At 46.6% G+C, this 15,573-nt stretch overlaps 2 protein-coding genes across 2 annotated transcripts in view; one reads left to right on the plus strand and one right to left on the minus strand.

Annotated features, from left to right (window-relative positions):
• Window positions 1-7,628, minus strand: part of CENPK (centromere protein K) — a 120,324-nt gene extending 112,696 nt beyond the window's left edge. The window contains exons 1-2 of the mRNA XM_069749424.1: window positions 7,491-7,628; window positions 4,636-4,662 (exon numbers count right to left, since the gene is read on the minus strand). Coding sequence (XP_069605525.1) covers window positions 4,636-4,662; window positions 7,491-7,514 — 51 coding nt within the window. The 5' untranslated portion in view covers window positions 7,515-7,628. The remainder of the gene's footprint in view (window positions 1-4,635; window positions 4,663-7,490) is intronic.
• A 3-nt stretch (window positions 7,629-7,631) lies between these two features.
• The window catches only part of PPWD1 (peptidylprolyl isomerase domain and WD repeat containing 1), a 46,683-nt gene continuing 38,741 nt past the window's right edge, over window positions 7,632-15,573 (plus strand). The window contains exons 1-3 of the mRNA XM_069749411.1: window positions 7,632-7,860; window positions 11,898-12,000; window positions 13,405-13,505. Of these exons, the coding sequence (XP_069605512.1) occupies window positions 7,671-7,860; window positions 11,898-12,000; window positions 13,405-13,505 (394 nt within the window). The 5' untranslated portion in view covers window positions 7,632-7,670. The remainder of the gene's footprint in view (window positions 7,861-11,897; window positions 12,001-13,404; window positions 13,506-15,573) is intronic.

A 15,573-nucleotide genomic window follows, 5' to 3' on the forward strand; every position in this document is an offset into this window, starting at 1 on the left:
ACTAGTGGGCCAGTTTTATAGGTCGGGTCGTTACGGATGCAGCGATACTAAATATGTGTACTTTTATTGTTTTGTTTTTTTTATTTAGATAAAGAAATGTATTTATGGGAATAATATTTTTTTTTTCTTTCATTATTTAGGAATTTTTTTTTAATTTTTTTTTTTTTTTTACACATTTGGAATTTTTTTTTAAACTTTTTTACTTTGTCTCGGGGGGGACATCACAAATCGATGATCTGACAGTTTGCACAGCACTCTGTCAGATCACCGATCTGACTTATAGTGCTTCAGGCTTCACAGTGCCTGCTCTGAGCAGGCTCTGTGAAGCCACCTCCCTCCCTGCAGGACCCGGATGCCGCGGCCATTTTGGATCCAGGCCTGGAGCAGGGAGGGAGGTAGGAGACCCTCGCAGCAACGCGATCACATCGCGTTGCTGCGGGGGGCTCAGGGAAGCCCGCAGGGAGCCCCCTCCCTGCGCGATGCTTCCCTGCACCGCCGTCACACCGCGATCATGTTTGATCGCGGTGTGCCGGGGGTTAATGTGCTGGGGGCGGTCCGTGACCGCTCCTGGCACATAGTGCCGGATGTCAGCTGCGATAGGCAGCTGACACCCGGCCGCGCTCCCCCCGAGAGCGCTGCCGATCGCCTATGACGTACTATCCCGTCGGTGGGCATACGGGCCCACCCCACCTCGACGGGATAGTACGTGATATGGCAGAAAGGGGTAAATCCTTATAACTCCCTAACAAAAAAAATTTTGGTTCCAAAATTGTGCCGATGTAAAGTAGACATGTGGGAAGTGTTACTTATTAAGTATTTTCTGCAACATATCTCTGTGATTTAAGGGCATGAAAATTCAAAGTTGGAAAAATGTGAAATTTTCAAAATTTTCACCAAATTTCCGTTTTTTTTCACAAAGAAACGCAAGTAATATCAAAGAAAGTTTAAGACTATCATGAAGTACAATATGTCACAAGAAAACAATGTCAGAATCATCATGATCCGTTGAAGCGTTCCAAAGTTATAACCTCATAAAGATACAGTGATCAGAATAGTAAAAATTGGCCCGGTCATTAACGCGCAAACCACCCTTGGGGGTAAAGGGGTTAAGGACATAGACAATTTTGGGAAAACAACAGATTTGCTTCACCTTAAAAAAAAATATCATTACTCTGACTTACAAATGTTTATCCGACTCTTTATGTTATAATGCATTGCCTTACTTCTGTGTGAGTGGATTACTGTCTCACTTCCTTTGCTTTCCTCCTTAGGGTCTACTCTGTCTATGGGTGAATGATGGACTGCAGCTTTTAACTCCTTAATGACCGCCAATACGTCTTTTAACTGACTTGAGATATTAGAGAATAGCCTCCCCATACAGGTGACAATCCAGCAGCTGTCGGCTGTCCACTATAGCTGACAACTTGCTACATCAGCCATGATCAGTGTTTGCACCGTCCAAATCTGTTTAACCCCTTAGATGCTGCTGTCAGTAGTGACTACATCATTATCAATGGTTATCAGAGTGTGGGGGCTTCCTATTTATCCCAGTTGGTGCCCTCAGATCATGATTGTGCGGTCCTGATGTTTGCCATGGCAATTCATGACCAAATAGCGGCCTTAGAGTCTGATGGCTGTTGTAACCTGTTCAGAAGTTAGAGACATTTAGATGGTAAAAATGCACATTTTTATTTCTGTCATGTCACTTTGCATTAATTCCTATAAAGCTCCTGAAGGGTTAATAAACTACCTGTCAGCCGTTTTCAATACGTCAGTGGGTGCGGTTTTTAAAATGGTATCACGTTTGGGGGTTTCCCAATATATGAAACCCCTAAAGTCACTTCAAACATGAATAAGTCCCTAAAAAAATAAATTTAGTAAATTTCCTAGAACAAATGAAAAATTACTGCTACATTTTTAAACCTCCTAAAATGCTAAAAAAATAAAATAGCATTTTACAAATGATGCTGATGTAAAGCAGACATGTGGGAAATGTTATTTATTAATGGTTTGCTGTGGTATGACCATCTGGATTAAAGGGATAATCACTCAAATTTTGAAAATTGCTAATTTTTTAACATTTTTATCACATTTTTGATATTTTTTATAAATAAACACAAAACGTATTGACCTAAATGTACCATTATCATAAAGTATAATGTGTCACGAAAAAATAATGTCAAAATCACTGGGCTTTGTTGAAGCGTTGCAGAGTTATTACCACATAAAGTGACACTGGTCAGATTTCAAAAATTTGGCTCCGTCACTAAGGGGTTAATGAGGTAAACGATCACAATTTCCTGTCAATTTCACCCAGCTCCTGCTGGTGATGGCACAGGCACAGATTCTGACCAACACAGTGTTGCTCTGCATCGTGCAGAGGTCAATGGTAAATTTCTTCTAATGCTTCTTTCACGTGCATTTTGAGTTACATTGAAGGAATGTACAGAAATAAAAATGTTGTGCGGTACGCCACTGTACATGGTTTAGTTTAGAGACTTCCTTGTTTTATTCAAAGTAGATTGTCACAGCCAAACTAAAATTTCCAAGTGCGATTCACTTTGGCATCATATATTTTATATCTATACAGTTTATTAAAGGAAATATGTAATTAGAAAATGGCCTATTGTTTTAATCAGGTTTTTTCTTTAAAGAGATTGTCCACTACTAGGACAACTCCTTCTCATACCCCACGCTGGGCCCCATTAAACTAATAAAGTCTGTACTCACCTCCCATGTCGATGACGTTCCCGCGGCGCTGGCACGCGCTCTCCCCGGGGCTCTTGTGCAGTGTTGTGACACGTGGGTCACAACAACCAGTGCCCAATCATCGCTGGTGTCACTGCAACCACCTTCGGACAAATGGAACATGAGGAGGACGTCTATGTAACAGCAGATTTCTAAATTCATCTTCATGATCAATTTGTCCGAAGGAGGAGACAGTGACACCAGTGCTGACTGGGTGCTGGCGTCATAATACCACACAACAGAGCGGGAAGGGTGCTGTCTTGGGAGGTGAGCATAGGTGTTTATTTCTATCGGGGCCAAGCGTAGAGTAGGACAGGGAGTTGTCCAAGTAGTGAACAACTGCTTTAGGCCGGTTTCACACGTCTCCGGTACGTGTGGTGACAGTTTCCTCACGTACCCGAGACACTGACATACGTAGTAGGCACATTAAAATGAATGTGCCTCTGCACGTGTCAGCGTGTTTTCACGGACCGTGTGTCCGTGTGCAAAACACAGAGACATGTCAGTGTTCGTGGGAGCGCACGGATCACACGGACCCATTAAAGTCAATGGGTGCGTGTATTTTTTAATGTCATAGGGTTAAAATTGAAACAAATTGTTTCAATACACGGACAGCACACAGACAGCATACGGACGATAAACACGGACACATGGACATCGCTTGGATCCCTCACGGATGTACCACGTGAGCACATGGACACGGATAACTCTGGTACCGGAAATATCTGGACGTGTGAGACCGGCCTTAAAGGGACACTGTCACCTGAATTTGGAGGGAACAATCTTCAGCCATGGAGGCGGGGTTTGGGGGTTTTTGATTCACCCTTTCCTTACCCGCTGGCTGCATGCTGGCTGCAATATTGGATTGAAGTTCATTCTCTATCCTCCATAGTACACGCCTGCGCAAGGCAAGATTGTCTTGTGCAGGCATGTACTACGGAGGACAGAGAATGAACTTCAATCCAATATTGCAGCCAGCATGCAGCCAGCGGGTAAGGAAAGGGTGAATCAAAAACCCCCAAACCCCGCCTCCATGGCTGAAGATTGTTCCCTCCAAATCCAGGTGACAGTGTCCCTTTAAATGCATTTTGTTCCACATTTTCACATCACTAGTATAGTCATATTTCATATATCTTGGACCCCACCCATCAGCTTCACATCTAAAGATGGTGTCCAATGAGAGAAATCAGAAACATACATTTTTTTGTTTCAATAACAATCATGAAAATGGAAATGTAAAAATACAAACGGAAACATCTTTTAAAAAATACATTTAACATAAAAACCTAATTTAAACTACTGTATAGGTCATTTTCTGACAACAGATTCCCTTCAATTATGGATCCATTTGGTATAGATTCCATTGACTGGTAATGGATCCACTGGGCAAAAGATAAGTTTTTCTAGAGCATCTGATCAAAAACATAACCATAACACCACTGTGAACAGATCCATAAATATAGCGGTCTATATCAAGTCGTGCAAGATTAAAAATGTTTGTGTTTTAAAACTTTTCTGAAGTAGAAAAATTCCAGCATCAGAATCTTTAATAAAACCATGATTTTATTCAGAATAGTTAAAAAGTCGCAATGCCAAAGCAGTAAAAATATGAGAAAATACATCAAATGCGTTTCAGACAATGATCTTTAGTCATTGCATATATGACTAAAGATGATTGTCTGAAATGCGTTTGATACATTTTCTTATATTTTGGTAATGCAAATTTTTAACTATTCTGAATAAATTCACGGTTTTATTGAAGATTTTTACATTCTAATTTTTCTCTTTCTTCTGTATTCTCCGTGCAACGGATCTTCTCGTGAGTGAGCTGATCTTTCTTCATTATGTCTTTCTTAACACTTTTTAATTATATTGCTTGCACCTTACCTCTTTCAGAAGATCATCCAGGCTGTCCTGCAAACAAATAGAAAAAAAACATAATACAATCAATATGGTTAGGGTACAGTAATTCAGCTCTGGTCCTAATATTTTATGTGTACATCTACTATGCTGGCGTGTAGGTCTCCATGGAAACAAACTACAAACAAAGTGTGTATAGACTGATCCCGCCTTCATCCTCCCATTCCTTCTGTCGCCTTCCTCCCCCTCATTCCTTCTGTCGCCTTCCTCCCCCTCATTCCTTTTGTCGCCTTCATCCCCCCATTCCTTCTGTCTCCTTCTTTTTTACTATGGACACTTGGTAAGAAGTAGGGGTCAGGTGAAATAAAGTATAACCACTAGACCAGGCATAGCTTACCTGTGGTCTGTTACCATGGAGACACATAGGTCTGCAGAAAACCTGGGTGCCACAAGAAAGAGAGGAGGCTGGAGTGTGCCAACACTATTAAATAATGGGTAACTATCATTTGACAAAAGTTGTTACGTATTAGAGGGGCTGCAATGTGCTGCTGAACAGTGTATAACATAGGCTACATGCTGCCGATCGGTATAATACAGGGGCTACAAAGTGCTTCTGATCGTTGTATTACTGGGGCTGCAAAGTGCTGCTCATCTGTGTATTACGGGGGCTACCAAAGTGCTGGTGATGGGTGAATTACAGGAGCTACAAAGTGCTGCTGATTAGTGTATTACTGTGGCTAAAAGTACTGCCGTTCAGTGTATTACAGGGGCTACTAAGTGCTGCCGATCAGTGTATTACAGGGGCTACTAAGTGCTGCCGTTCAGTGTATTACAGGGGCTACTAAGTGCTGCCGTTCAGTGTATTACAGGGGCTACTAAGTGCTGCCGTTCAGTGTATTACAGGGGCTACTAAGTGCTGCCGATCAGTGTTTTATAGGGGCTACTAAGTGCTGCCGATCAGTGTATTACAGGGGCTACTAAGTGCTGCCGTTCAGTGTATTACAGGGGCTACTAAGTGCTGCCGTTCAGTGTATTACAGGGGCTACTAAGTGCTGCCGATCAGTGTATTACAGGGGCTACTAAGTGCTGCCGATCTGTGTTTTATAGGGGCTACTAAGTGCTGCCGATCAGTGTATTACAGGGGCTACTAAGTGCTGCCGTTTAGTGTATTACAGGGGCTACTAAGTGCTGCCGATCAGTGTATTACAGGGGCTACTAAGTGCTGCCGATCAGTGTATTACAGGGGCTACTAAGTGCTGCCGATCAGTGTTTTATAGGGGCTACTAAGTGCTGCCGATCAGTGTATTACAGGGGCTACTAAGTGCTGCCGATCAATGTATTACAGGGGCTACTAAGTGCTGCCGATCAGTGTATTACAGGGGCTACTAAGTGCTGCCGATCAGTGTATTACAGGGGCTACTAAGTGCTGCCGATCAGTGTATTACAGGGGCTACTAAGTGCTGCCGATCAGTGTATTACAGGGGCTACTAAGTGCTGCCGATCAGTGTATTACAGGGGCTACTAAGTGCTGCCGATCAGTGTATTACAGGGGCTACTAAGTGCTGCCGATCAGTGTTTTATAGGGGCTACTAAGTGCTGCCGATCAGTGTATTAAAGGGGCTACTAAGTGCTGCCGATCAGTGTATTACAGGGGCTACTAAGTGCTGCCGATCAGTGTTTTATAGGGGCTACTAAGTGCTGCCGATCAGTGTATTACAGGGGCTACTAAGTGCTGCCGATCAGTGTATTACAGGGGCTACTAAGTGCTGCCGATCAGTGTTTTATAGGGGCTACTAAGTGCTGCCGATCAGTGTATTACAGGGGCTACTAAGTGCTGCCGATCAGTGTATTACAGGGGCTACTAAGTGCTGCCGATCAGTGTATTACAGGGGCTACTAAGTGCTGCGGATTACGCACAAAGAATTGACATGCTGCAGAATATAAACTGCTGCGTTTCTGCGCGGATTTTTCTGCAGCATGTGTACAGCAGAATTGGTTTTCCATAGGTTTACATGGTACTGTAAACTCATGGGAACCGCTGTGGATCCGCAGCCAAATCCGCAACATGTGCATAGACCCTTAGGGTCTGTTTCCACGTGCAGGAAACGCTGCGTGTCTGACGCTGCATAGAGCCGCAGCGTCAGACACGCAGCGTCCAGATGTTACAGCATAGTGGAGGGGATTTAATGAAATCCCGTCTCCACTATGCGTGGTAACACGCACGCGGCGGCCCTGCGACTCCGGACATGCTGCGCGTCTTTTCAGATCGCAGCATGTCCGTATATCTTGCGGCGACGCTGCGTCGCCGCAAGATATAGCACAGGGCCCTATGTGTGGGGAGCGATGATGCCGGATGTGTGCTATGAACACATCCGGCATCATCGCGTCCCAGAAAGGGGGCGGGGCTTACCGCAGAGCGGCTTAGCCGCTCCGACGATACCGCCGGCCATCCTGATCGTGGACACATACCCTTAGGCTGAACTGGGCTGGGATTATGTAATTTTGCCACTTTGAAAGATAAAATGAAAGGTGTCAATCAAAACTACAACTTGTCCTGCAAAAAGCAAGCCCTCGAATGACTGTGTGGACACAAAACTAAAAGAAAACGTTATGGCTCTGGAAAGAAGGGGAGGAAAAATATTAAAACATAAAATAAAGGGCGAAAAATATCCCTGCCCGGAAGGGGTTAATGAGGCAGGGCTGCGGCACCAGGCACAAGCATGGACACGTGACGCACTGCTCCAGGTAGGAAGCAACCATGTTAATCATGTACAGCCCCTTTAAGAATAACTGGTCAGTGGTCAGGTGACTACTGCAGGCTCCGTCTGGCCTCAGCACACAGGAAACAGAACGGAACCCCCGTGCTATCCCTAGTATGTTACCATGGTAACAGCCGGTCCAGCCATCCCGGCTGCTGTGAGACCAGGAACCCGACCGCTGAGGTGAATCCAAGCGCGAATCTCCCGCGTCTTCCAGCTATTGGCAGAAGCAGGGTGGTGACGTCATCATAGCGCGCAGCAGCAGAGAGGCTTGTCGCGGAATGGTGACGTCCTACGGCAAGCATGGCGGACAGAAAGAGGCGAGCCAGGAGGAGCAGCAGCAGCAGCAGCAGCAGTAGTTCTAGCTCCAGCTCCGGCTCTAGTAGCGAGGGCGAGAAGCGGGATGAGCAGAAGCGGGAAGAGGAGGAAGACGATGGCGGCGGCTGGGTCGGACCTCTGCCAGCTGAGGCAACTCAGAGCAAGAAACGGAAAGGTCAGTGGTGGAGCGTGCTGCTGAGAGACGGAGCTGCGAGGTGTCTCCTGTCACCCTACTGTGAGATATATACACAGCTCTAGCAAAAATTAAGAGGCCGCTGCAAAATGTTCCGTTTGTCTGATTTTTCTCTTTTATAGGTATACTAGATGGTGGCCCGATTCTAACGCATCGGGTATTCTAGAATATGCATGTCCACGTAGTATATTGCCCAGCCACGTAGTATATTGCCCAGCCACGTAGTATATTGCCCAGCCACGTAGTATATTGCCCAGCCACGTAGTATGTTGCCCAGCCACGTAGTATGTTGCCCAGCCACGTAGTATGTTGCCCAGGCCACGTGGTATATTGCCCAGGCCACGTAGTATGTTGCCCAGGCCACGTAGTATGTTGCCCAGGCCACGTAGTATGTTGCCCAGGCCACGTAGTATGTTGCCCAGGCCACGTAGTATGTTGCCCAGGCCACGTAGTATGTTGCCCAGGCCACGTAGTATGTTGCCCAGGCCACGTAGTATGTTGCCCAGGCCACGTAGTATGTTGCCCAGGCCACGTAGTATGTTGCCCAGGCCACGTAGTATGTTGCCCAGGCCACGTAGTATGTTGCCCAGGCCACGTAGTATGTTGCCCAGGCCACGTAGTATGTTGCCCAGGCCACGTAGTATGTTGCCCAGGCCACGTAGTATGTTGCCCAGGCCACGTAGTATGTTGCCCAGGCCACGTAGTATGTTGCCCAGGCCACGTAGTATGTTGCCCAGGCCACGTAGTATGTTGCCCAGGCCACGTAGTATGTTGCCCAGGCCACGTAGTATGTTGCCCAGGCCACGTAGTATGTTGCCCAGGCCACGTAGTATGTTGCCCAGGCCACGTAGTATGTTGCCCAGGCCACGTAGTATGTTGCCCAGGCCACGTAGTATGTTGCCCAGGCCACGTAGTATGTTGCCCAGGCCACGTAGTATGTTGCCCAGGCCACGTAGTATGTTGCCCAGGCCACGTAGTATGTTGCCCAGGCCACGTAGTATGTTGCCCAGGCCACGTAGTATGTTGCCCAGGCCACGTAGTATGTTGCCCAGGCCACGTAGTATGTTGCCCAGGCCACGTAGTATGTTGCCCAGGCCACGTAGTATGTTGCCCAGGCCACGTAGGTAACAGGTTAAAAAATAAAAAAGAAACATACTCAGCATCCGAAGAGCCCGTTGTAGTTCCGGCGCTTGTGTGCGGTGTCCGGTCCCAGAATTGGTATGCATAGCATCTTTGGAAGCGGAACCTGCCGCTTGCAGTGCCGAGGAGAGGAGGCGACGGCGGAAGGTGAGAATAAGGGTTTTTTTTTTATCATTATTATTTTTAACATTAGATCGTTTTACTATTGATGCTGCATACGCAGCATCAATAGTAAAAAGTTGGGGACACACAGGGTTAATGGCGGTAACGGAGTGCGTTACCCGCGGCATAACGCGGTCCGTTACCGCCGGCATTAACCCTGTGTTAGCAGTGACCGGAGGGGAGTATGCGGGCGACAGGCACTGACTGCGGGGAGTAAGGAGCAGCCATTTTCCCGGACTGTGCCCGTCACTGATTGGTCGCGGCAGCCATGACAGGCAGCTGCCGAGACCAATCAGCGAATGAATAACCGTGACAGACAGAAGGACAGACAGACGGAAGTGACCCTTAGACAATTATATAGTAGATTTTTGACTAAAATGTAAATTGTTCTTTTATTCTATAAACTCCTGACAACATGTCTCTGAAGTTCCAAGCAATGATTTTTTTTTTCTGAAAGAAGTGGTCAAAATTACAAAAAAAACAAAACCCTAGTGCTTCTAGACCTCAAATAATGCAAAGAAAACAAGTTCATAATCGTTTAGAAACAACAATACTAATGGAAGAGGAAGAGTTCAGAAATCAATATTTTGTGGAATAACCATGATTTTTAATCACAGCTTTCATGCGTCTTGCCATGCTTTCCACCAGTCTTTCACACTGCTTCTGGCGCAAAAATTTAAGCAGTTCTTCTTTGCTTGATGGCTTGTGACTATCCATCATCCTCTTGATTACATTCCACAGGTTTTCAATGTGGTTCAGGTCTGGAGATTGGGCTGCCCATGACAGGGATTTGATGTGGTGGTCCTTCATCCACACCTTGACTGACCTAGCTGTGTGGCATGGCACATAGTCCTGCTGGAAAAATCAGACCTCAGTATTGGGGAACATTGCAAAAATTAACCTGCCCAATTCCAGCCTTGCTGAAGCATCCCCAACCATAGGCATCCCCTATGCCCAAACCGCGAGGCTGCCGGTAGAGGCGTCCCCTATACGCAAACAGCAGGGCTGCCGGGAAAGGCGTCCCCTCATACCCAAACCGCGGGGCTGCCGAGAGAGGCCTTTCCCCCCTCCCCCCATACCCAAACCGCGGAGCTGCCGGGAGAGGCGTCGCCCCCCCCCCCCCCCCCATGCCCAGACCGTGGGGCTGCCGAGAGAGGCGTCACTCCATACCCAAACCGCTGGGCTGCCGGGAGAGGCGTCCCCCCCCCCCCCCCCCCGTACCCAAACCGCAGGGCTGCCGGGAGAGGCGTCAACCCCTCACCCCCCCCCCCCCCCATGCCCAGCCCGCGGGGCTGCCGGGAGAGGCGTCCCCCCCCCCCCCCATGCCCAGCCCGCGGGGCTGCCGGGAGAGGCGTCCCTCCATACCCAGACCGCGGGGCTGCCGGGAGAGGCGTTTTCCCCCCCCCCCCCCCCCCCCCCCCCCCCCGTACCCAAACCGCAGGGCTGCCGGGAGAGGCGTCAACCCCTCACCCCCCCCCCCCCATGCCCAGCCCGCGGGGCTGCCGGGAGAGGCGTCCCCCCCCCCCCCCCCCCCCATGCCCAGCCCGCGGGGCTGCCGGGAGAGGCGTCCCTCCATACCCAGACCGCGGGGCTGCCGGGAGAGGCGTTTCCCCCCCATGCCCAAACCGCGGGGCTGCCGGGAGAGGCGTCCCCCCCCCCCCATACCCAAGCCGTGGGGCTGCCGGGACGGGAGAGGCGTCCCCCCCCCCCCCCATACCTAAACCGCGGGGCTGCCGGGAGAGGTGTCCCCCCCCCTCATACTCAAACTGCCAGGAGAGGCATCCCCCCACCCCCAAATCTCGGGGCTGCCGGGAGAGGCGTTCTCCCCCTCATACCCGAAGTGTGGGGGCTGCCGTGAGAGGTGTCCCATTCCCCCTCATACCCGAAGCGTAGGGGCTGCCAGGAGAGGCGTCCTTCATTACCCAATTAATAACTATTAAAATAGTCAGCGTGTCAACGGACAAACGGATATCTGCAGTGTGATAGTAAAAAACTCACACCAATGGATGTTTCGTGCTCTCACTTCTTCAGGGGCTCTGCATAAGATATATCTAGAGCAATGCATTACTATTGTGAGGCTGGTTCATGCAACTAGTAACGATGGGTCCTAGTACAGGAAGCAATAATACATGATTCCACACTAAGCTCTGGCCATGTGGCACCTTGTGTCCTCCCCGCTGACTGCAGGACTGTGATCCAGGGACTGTGGCTTATTCTGTGCTGTGTTCTGATCTTCTCGGCAGTGTCCTGTATTCTACATTCTGATAGTGTAGATATGTATTGGTTACCACACTACTCTGAATTGTAGATTACAGCAATTGAAAGGGTACATAACCCTTATCGCCTATCCAGGAGGAGAATGGGTTTACCTGTAACTGCTGGAATACCTTTTTATGTCATTGATCCATTTATCCTGAAACAAGCGCCAGGTCCTACATCTATTAGTGCTGCATATCTGATGCATGCTACATGTGACATATGGCCTCGTATCTGTAGACTGAATGTGTTCACTTATTTTTCTTCATTGCTGGAAACAGTGTTGCTTTCAATGAAAGAACTGCCCTCTGCTACTTAAAGTGCCGTGATGTTGTAGTAGTTCCTTCTGCTTATGGATGGAGTGACACTTGTGGATTGATTATTGTCTCTTGTGTTTGGCGATCGCAGACTTCATTGGTGTGAATATAAGAACATGTCTTTTGTTTTTCTTTTCTCATAAGTTCTTGAGTTTGAGAGAGTGTACCTGGACAACCTCCCCAGTGCTTCAATGTACGAGCGCAGCTATATGCACAGAGATGTCATAACCCACATCGTATGCACCAAGTAAGTGCGTTTTATTTGCGCTACATAGAATCTCTCGGGCTTTCTTCACTTATTAGTGTTTTTTTTCTGACCGCCCACTGATCTATTATGTACTATGAGAACACATCAGGTTTGTTTTATGTTTTTGCTGACCAATATTCTACATTTAATAAATTTATTAAAATTATAAAGCACTCGTTCTTTTCTGGTCCGTGTTGCAGTCCGAACTCGGCCTAGGGTGGTTTCCTAGTGCTATCTGCTTTTTACTGACTGGCTGCTACGAGACACTAAGCAAATCATTGTCAGTTTTATATATTTTTTTTTAATATGAGAATAAAAAGAATGATGCGTAGATGGTGAAAATGGACCAAAAACTGATGTCCGTCGGTTCCAGCATAAGGATGAAAAATAACCCATTGTTTATTAACTTGGAAAAAAATCAATTATGGGTGAAGAAGGCTGTAACCAGTCAGCAGACTCTTGAGTCATCCATCACTGCCGTTTGTATTGTGACACCTTAGAAAAAGGGGTTTTGCATCTTTCTTTAAAATTAATATTCCGATATTCCCCTATTGGGTAAATGTGAGAAACAAGGGTAACAAGCTTTCTAAGCAGGTAGATACAGTACAGATTAAATTGTTTGGACACACCTTTTTAAGTTTGGACTACCTCTTGAAGCTCATGAAGAGAATGCCAAGAGTGTGCAAAGCAATCATCAAAGCAAAAGGTGGCTACTTTGAAGAACCTAGAATATAAGACATATTTTCAGTTGTTTCACACTTTTTTTAAGTATGTAATTCCACATGTGTTAATTCATAGTTTTGATGCTTTCAGTGTGAATTTACAATTTTCATAGTCATGAAAATACAGAAAAATCTTTACATGAGAAAGGGTGTCCAAATTTTTGATCTGTACTGTATATATTTTGTAGGCAGCTAGGAGTAGAACTTTACAGAAGCAAATCTACTTTTAGGTAATGGAGTGTTCTAATCTTCTGTCTTCAAGAGCACATCGCTTCTCTGCCTCCCGGCATCCATGGTGTGCTTATGAAGACTTACAGTTCGGATGGGTGGCATCGCTGCGCCGCTGTTCCGAACCCTACCTGTTTCACATGGGTAGTGCAGGGAAACAACTGAAGCTGGTCAGATCTAGCCGTCTTCAAAGCAGCTTTAAAGCCTAGGACCTGCAAGCAGTGAGTGTGATTTGCCTAGGTAAGCAGCCGCTCTGAGACTGCAGGGTTTCCAGTAATCTTAGCAGCGAGCTATAAAGTACAGTTTTGAGAATCCCTCCCATTTTTTTTTTTAGAACAGAGATTATTTAATAAGTGGTAAATTGCAAAGTTGCTTGTTTTTTTACAAACACTTTACGATTTTAACCATTTAAGAAAGTTTGCCAACCCCTTTAACAATGCTTTTCTTACTGCAGGACAGACTTTGTTATAACTGCCAGCCACGATGGGCACGTTAAGTTCTGGAAGAAGGTAGAAGAAGGAATTGAATTTGTGAAACATTTCCGCAGTCACCTGGGTAAGCGCATTATAATTTACTTTTAAAACAATTGAATATTCTATAGCTGTGATCTTGGCGTAATGTTATTTACAACACTAAGAGCTTGAGGGAAGTATTCATGATGATTGACGTCCTGCAGGCATTGTTCTTCTATCCAGTAGTGTCTTCCTCTCCCATACTCCCTGACTAGGCTCTGCTTCTAGTGATGCTAGGGTAGACTTCGTGTCACGTACCATCCTCCCTCACATTGTGTCACACACAGTACAGTGAGGAACGGTCCATGACCCTTTCTCCTAAAGCACCACAGGAAGGAGAGAGTGGAGCACAAGATCACTGCTGGTTTAGATGAGCAGGTAAGGAGAATGCAGAGATAGAAGGGACTGCAGTACATTTTGCATTTTTGTTTCCAAAGATTAGGTAATGACGTTATTAGGCTATGTTCACACTCTGCGAATTTTGCTGCAGATCCGCAGTTTTTCTGCAGCTGCGGGTCCGCAGCAGTTTCCCATGTGTTAACAGTACAATGTAAACCTATTGGGAAACGCAATCCGCAGTACACATGCTGCAGAAAAAAACACGCGGAAACGCAGCGGTTTACATTCCGCAGCATGTCAATTCTTTGTGCGGAATCCGCAGCGGTTTTACACCTGTTCCATAATAGAAAACCGCAGTTGTAAAACCGCAGTGGAATCCGCACAAAAACCGTGGTAATTCCGCAGGTAAAACGCATTGCCTTTTACCTGCGGTTTTCACAAATCCGCTGCGGAAAAATCCGCAGACCTCAAGAATACGTGTGCACATACCCTTAAAGTGTGTATGGAAACTTCTAAGGCTACGTTCACATTTGCGCCGTGGGGCGCAGCGTCGTAGATGCGTGTCATGCGCCCCTATCTTTAACATGGGGGGCGCATGGACATGCGCCGTATGCGTTGTCATGCCTTTTATGACGCATGCGTTTTTTTTGGCGCACCAGACAGGACGTGGACGACGCTACAAGTTGCAGTTTTCATGCGTTTTTCTTCGGAAATGTGACGCATGCAACGCACCTGCATCGTAAATGCACCAAAAAACACATTAGTGTCTATGAAAAACGCATAGGGCGCAGGTGCCTGCGTTGAGCCGCGTTTTTTGATGCATGCGTCTTTTGACTAAATGTATTTTTTTTGGGGGCCATTTTGGATCTTCAATTGTATAGGACAACGCATGCGTCAAAAAACGCTGCATTGTGTATGCGTTTGCCGTGCGTTGCGTCGACGACGCTGCGCCAAACAACGCAAATGTGAACGTAGCCTAACTACATTTTTTTTTTATCAGATAAATTTTTTATTGATCATAATAAATGTTATCTACTTATACATCAAGGTGCATTTGTGTTTTTTATTTTAACAAGAAAATATACCCCTTCTCCCCCCTCCCTCCCTCAGATAACCAACCCCAACTTTCCCCCCCTCCTCCACAAGAAGATCTTCTTTATTACAAACATATTGCATTATTAACATTGTTTTCCACAACCTCTTAATTATTCCCATGTAGCCATGGCTGCCATAGCTTTTGAAAAAACCCCATCCTATTCCTCTTGATATAGATGCTTTTTTCGAGCTGGACAATATGATTCACTTGTGCAACAAACTCTCGTCTGGTTGGAGGTTCCTCCCTAATCCAGTATCTCGCAATCACTTTCCTTGCAACGAAGAGCAATCTAGCTATTGCCATTTTGGCAGTTTCATCGGCCGACAATTCCTCCACATACCCAAGTATACAAACCACTGGATCCCTGGGAACCGCACATCCATAAAGCACCCCAATTTGGTTCAACACTGCTACCCAATACGAAAAGAGCCTGGGGCACACCCACAACATGTGAAGCATACCCGCCTCAGTCTGAGTGCACCTAGGGCACTCAGAATCCAATCTCACTCCGGCTTTGAACAACAAGTCGGGTGTCCTATAGGCCCTATTAACCACATACAGTTGCGACAGTCTCCCAGGCTCACTCATTGACAATTTAGGAATGTATTCCAGAATAGACCCCCATTTGTCATCGTCTATTTCCCCCAGTTCAGCCTCCCATTTCTCTCTAGCTTTA

The sequence above is a fragment of the Ranitomeya imitator genome, chromosome 1, assembly GCF_032444005.1.
Source record: "Ranitomeya imitator isolate aRanImi1 chromosome 1, aRanImi1.pri, whole genome shotgun sequence".
NCBI lineage: Eukaryota > Metazoa > Chordata > Amphibia > Anura > Dendrobatidae > Ranitomeya > Ranitomeya imitator.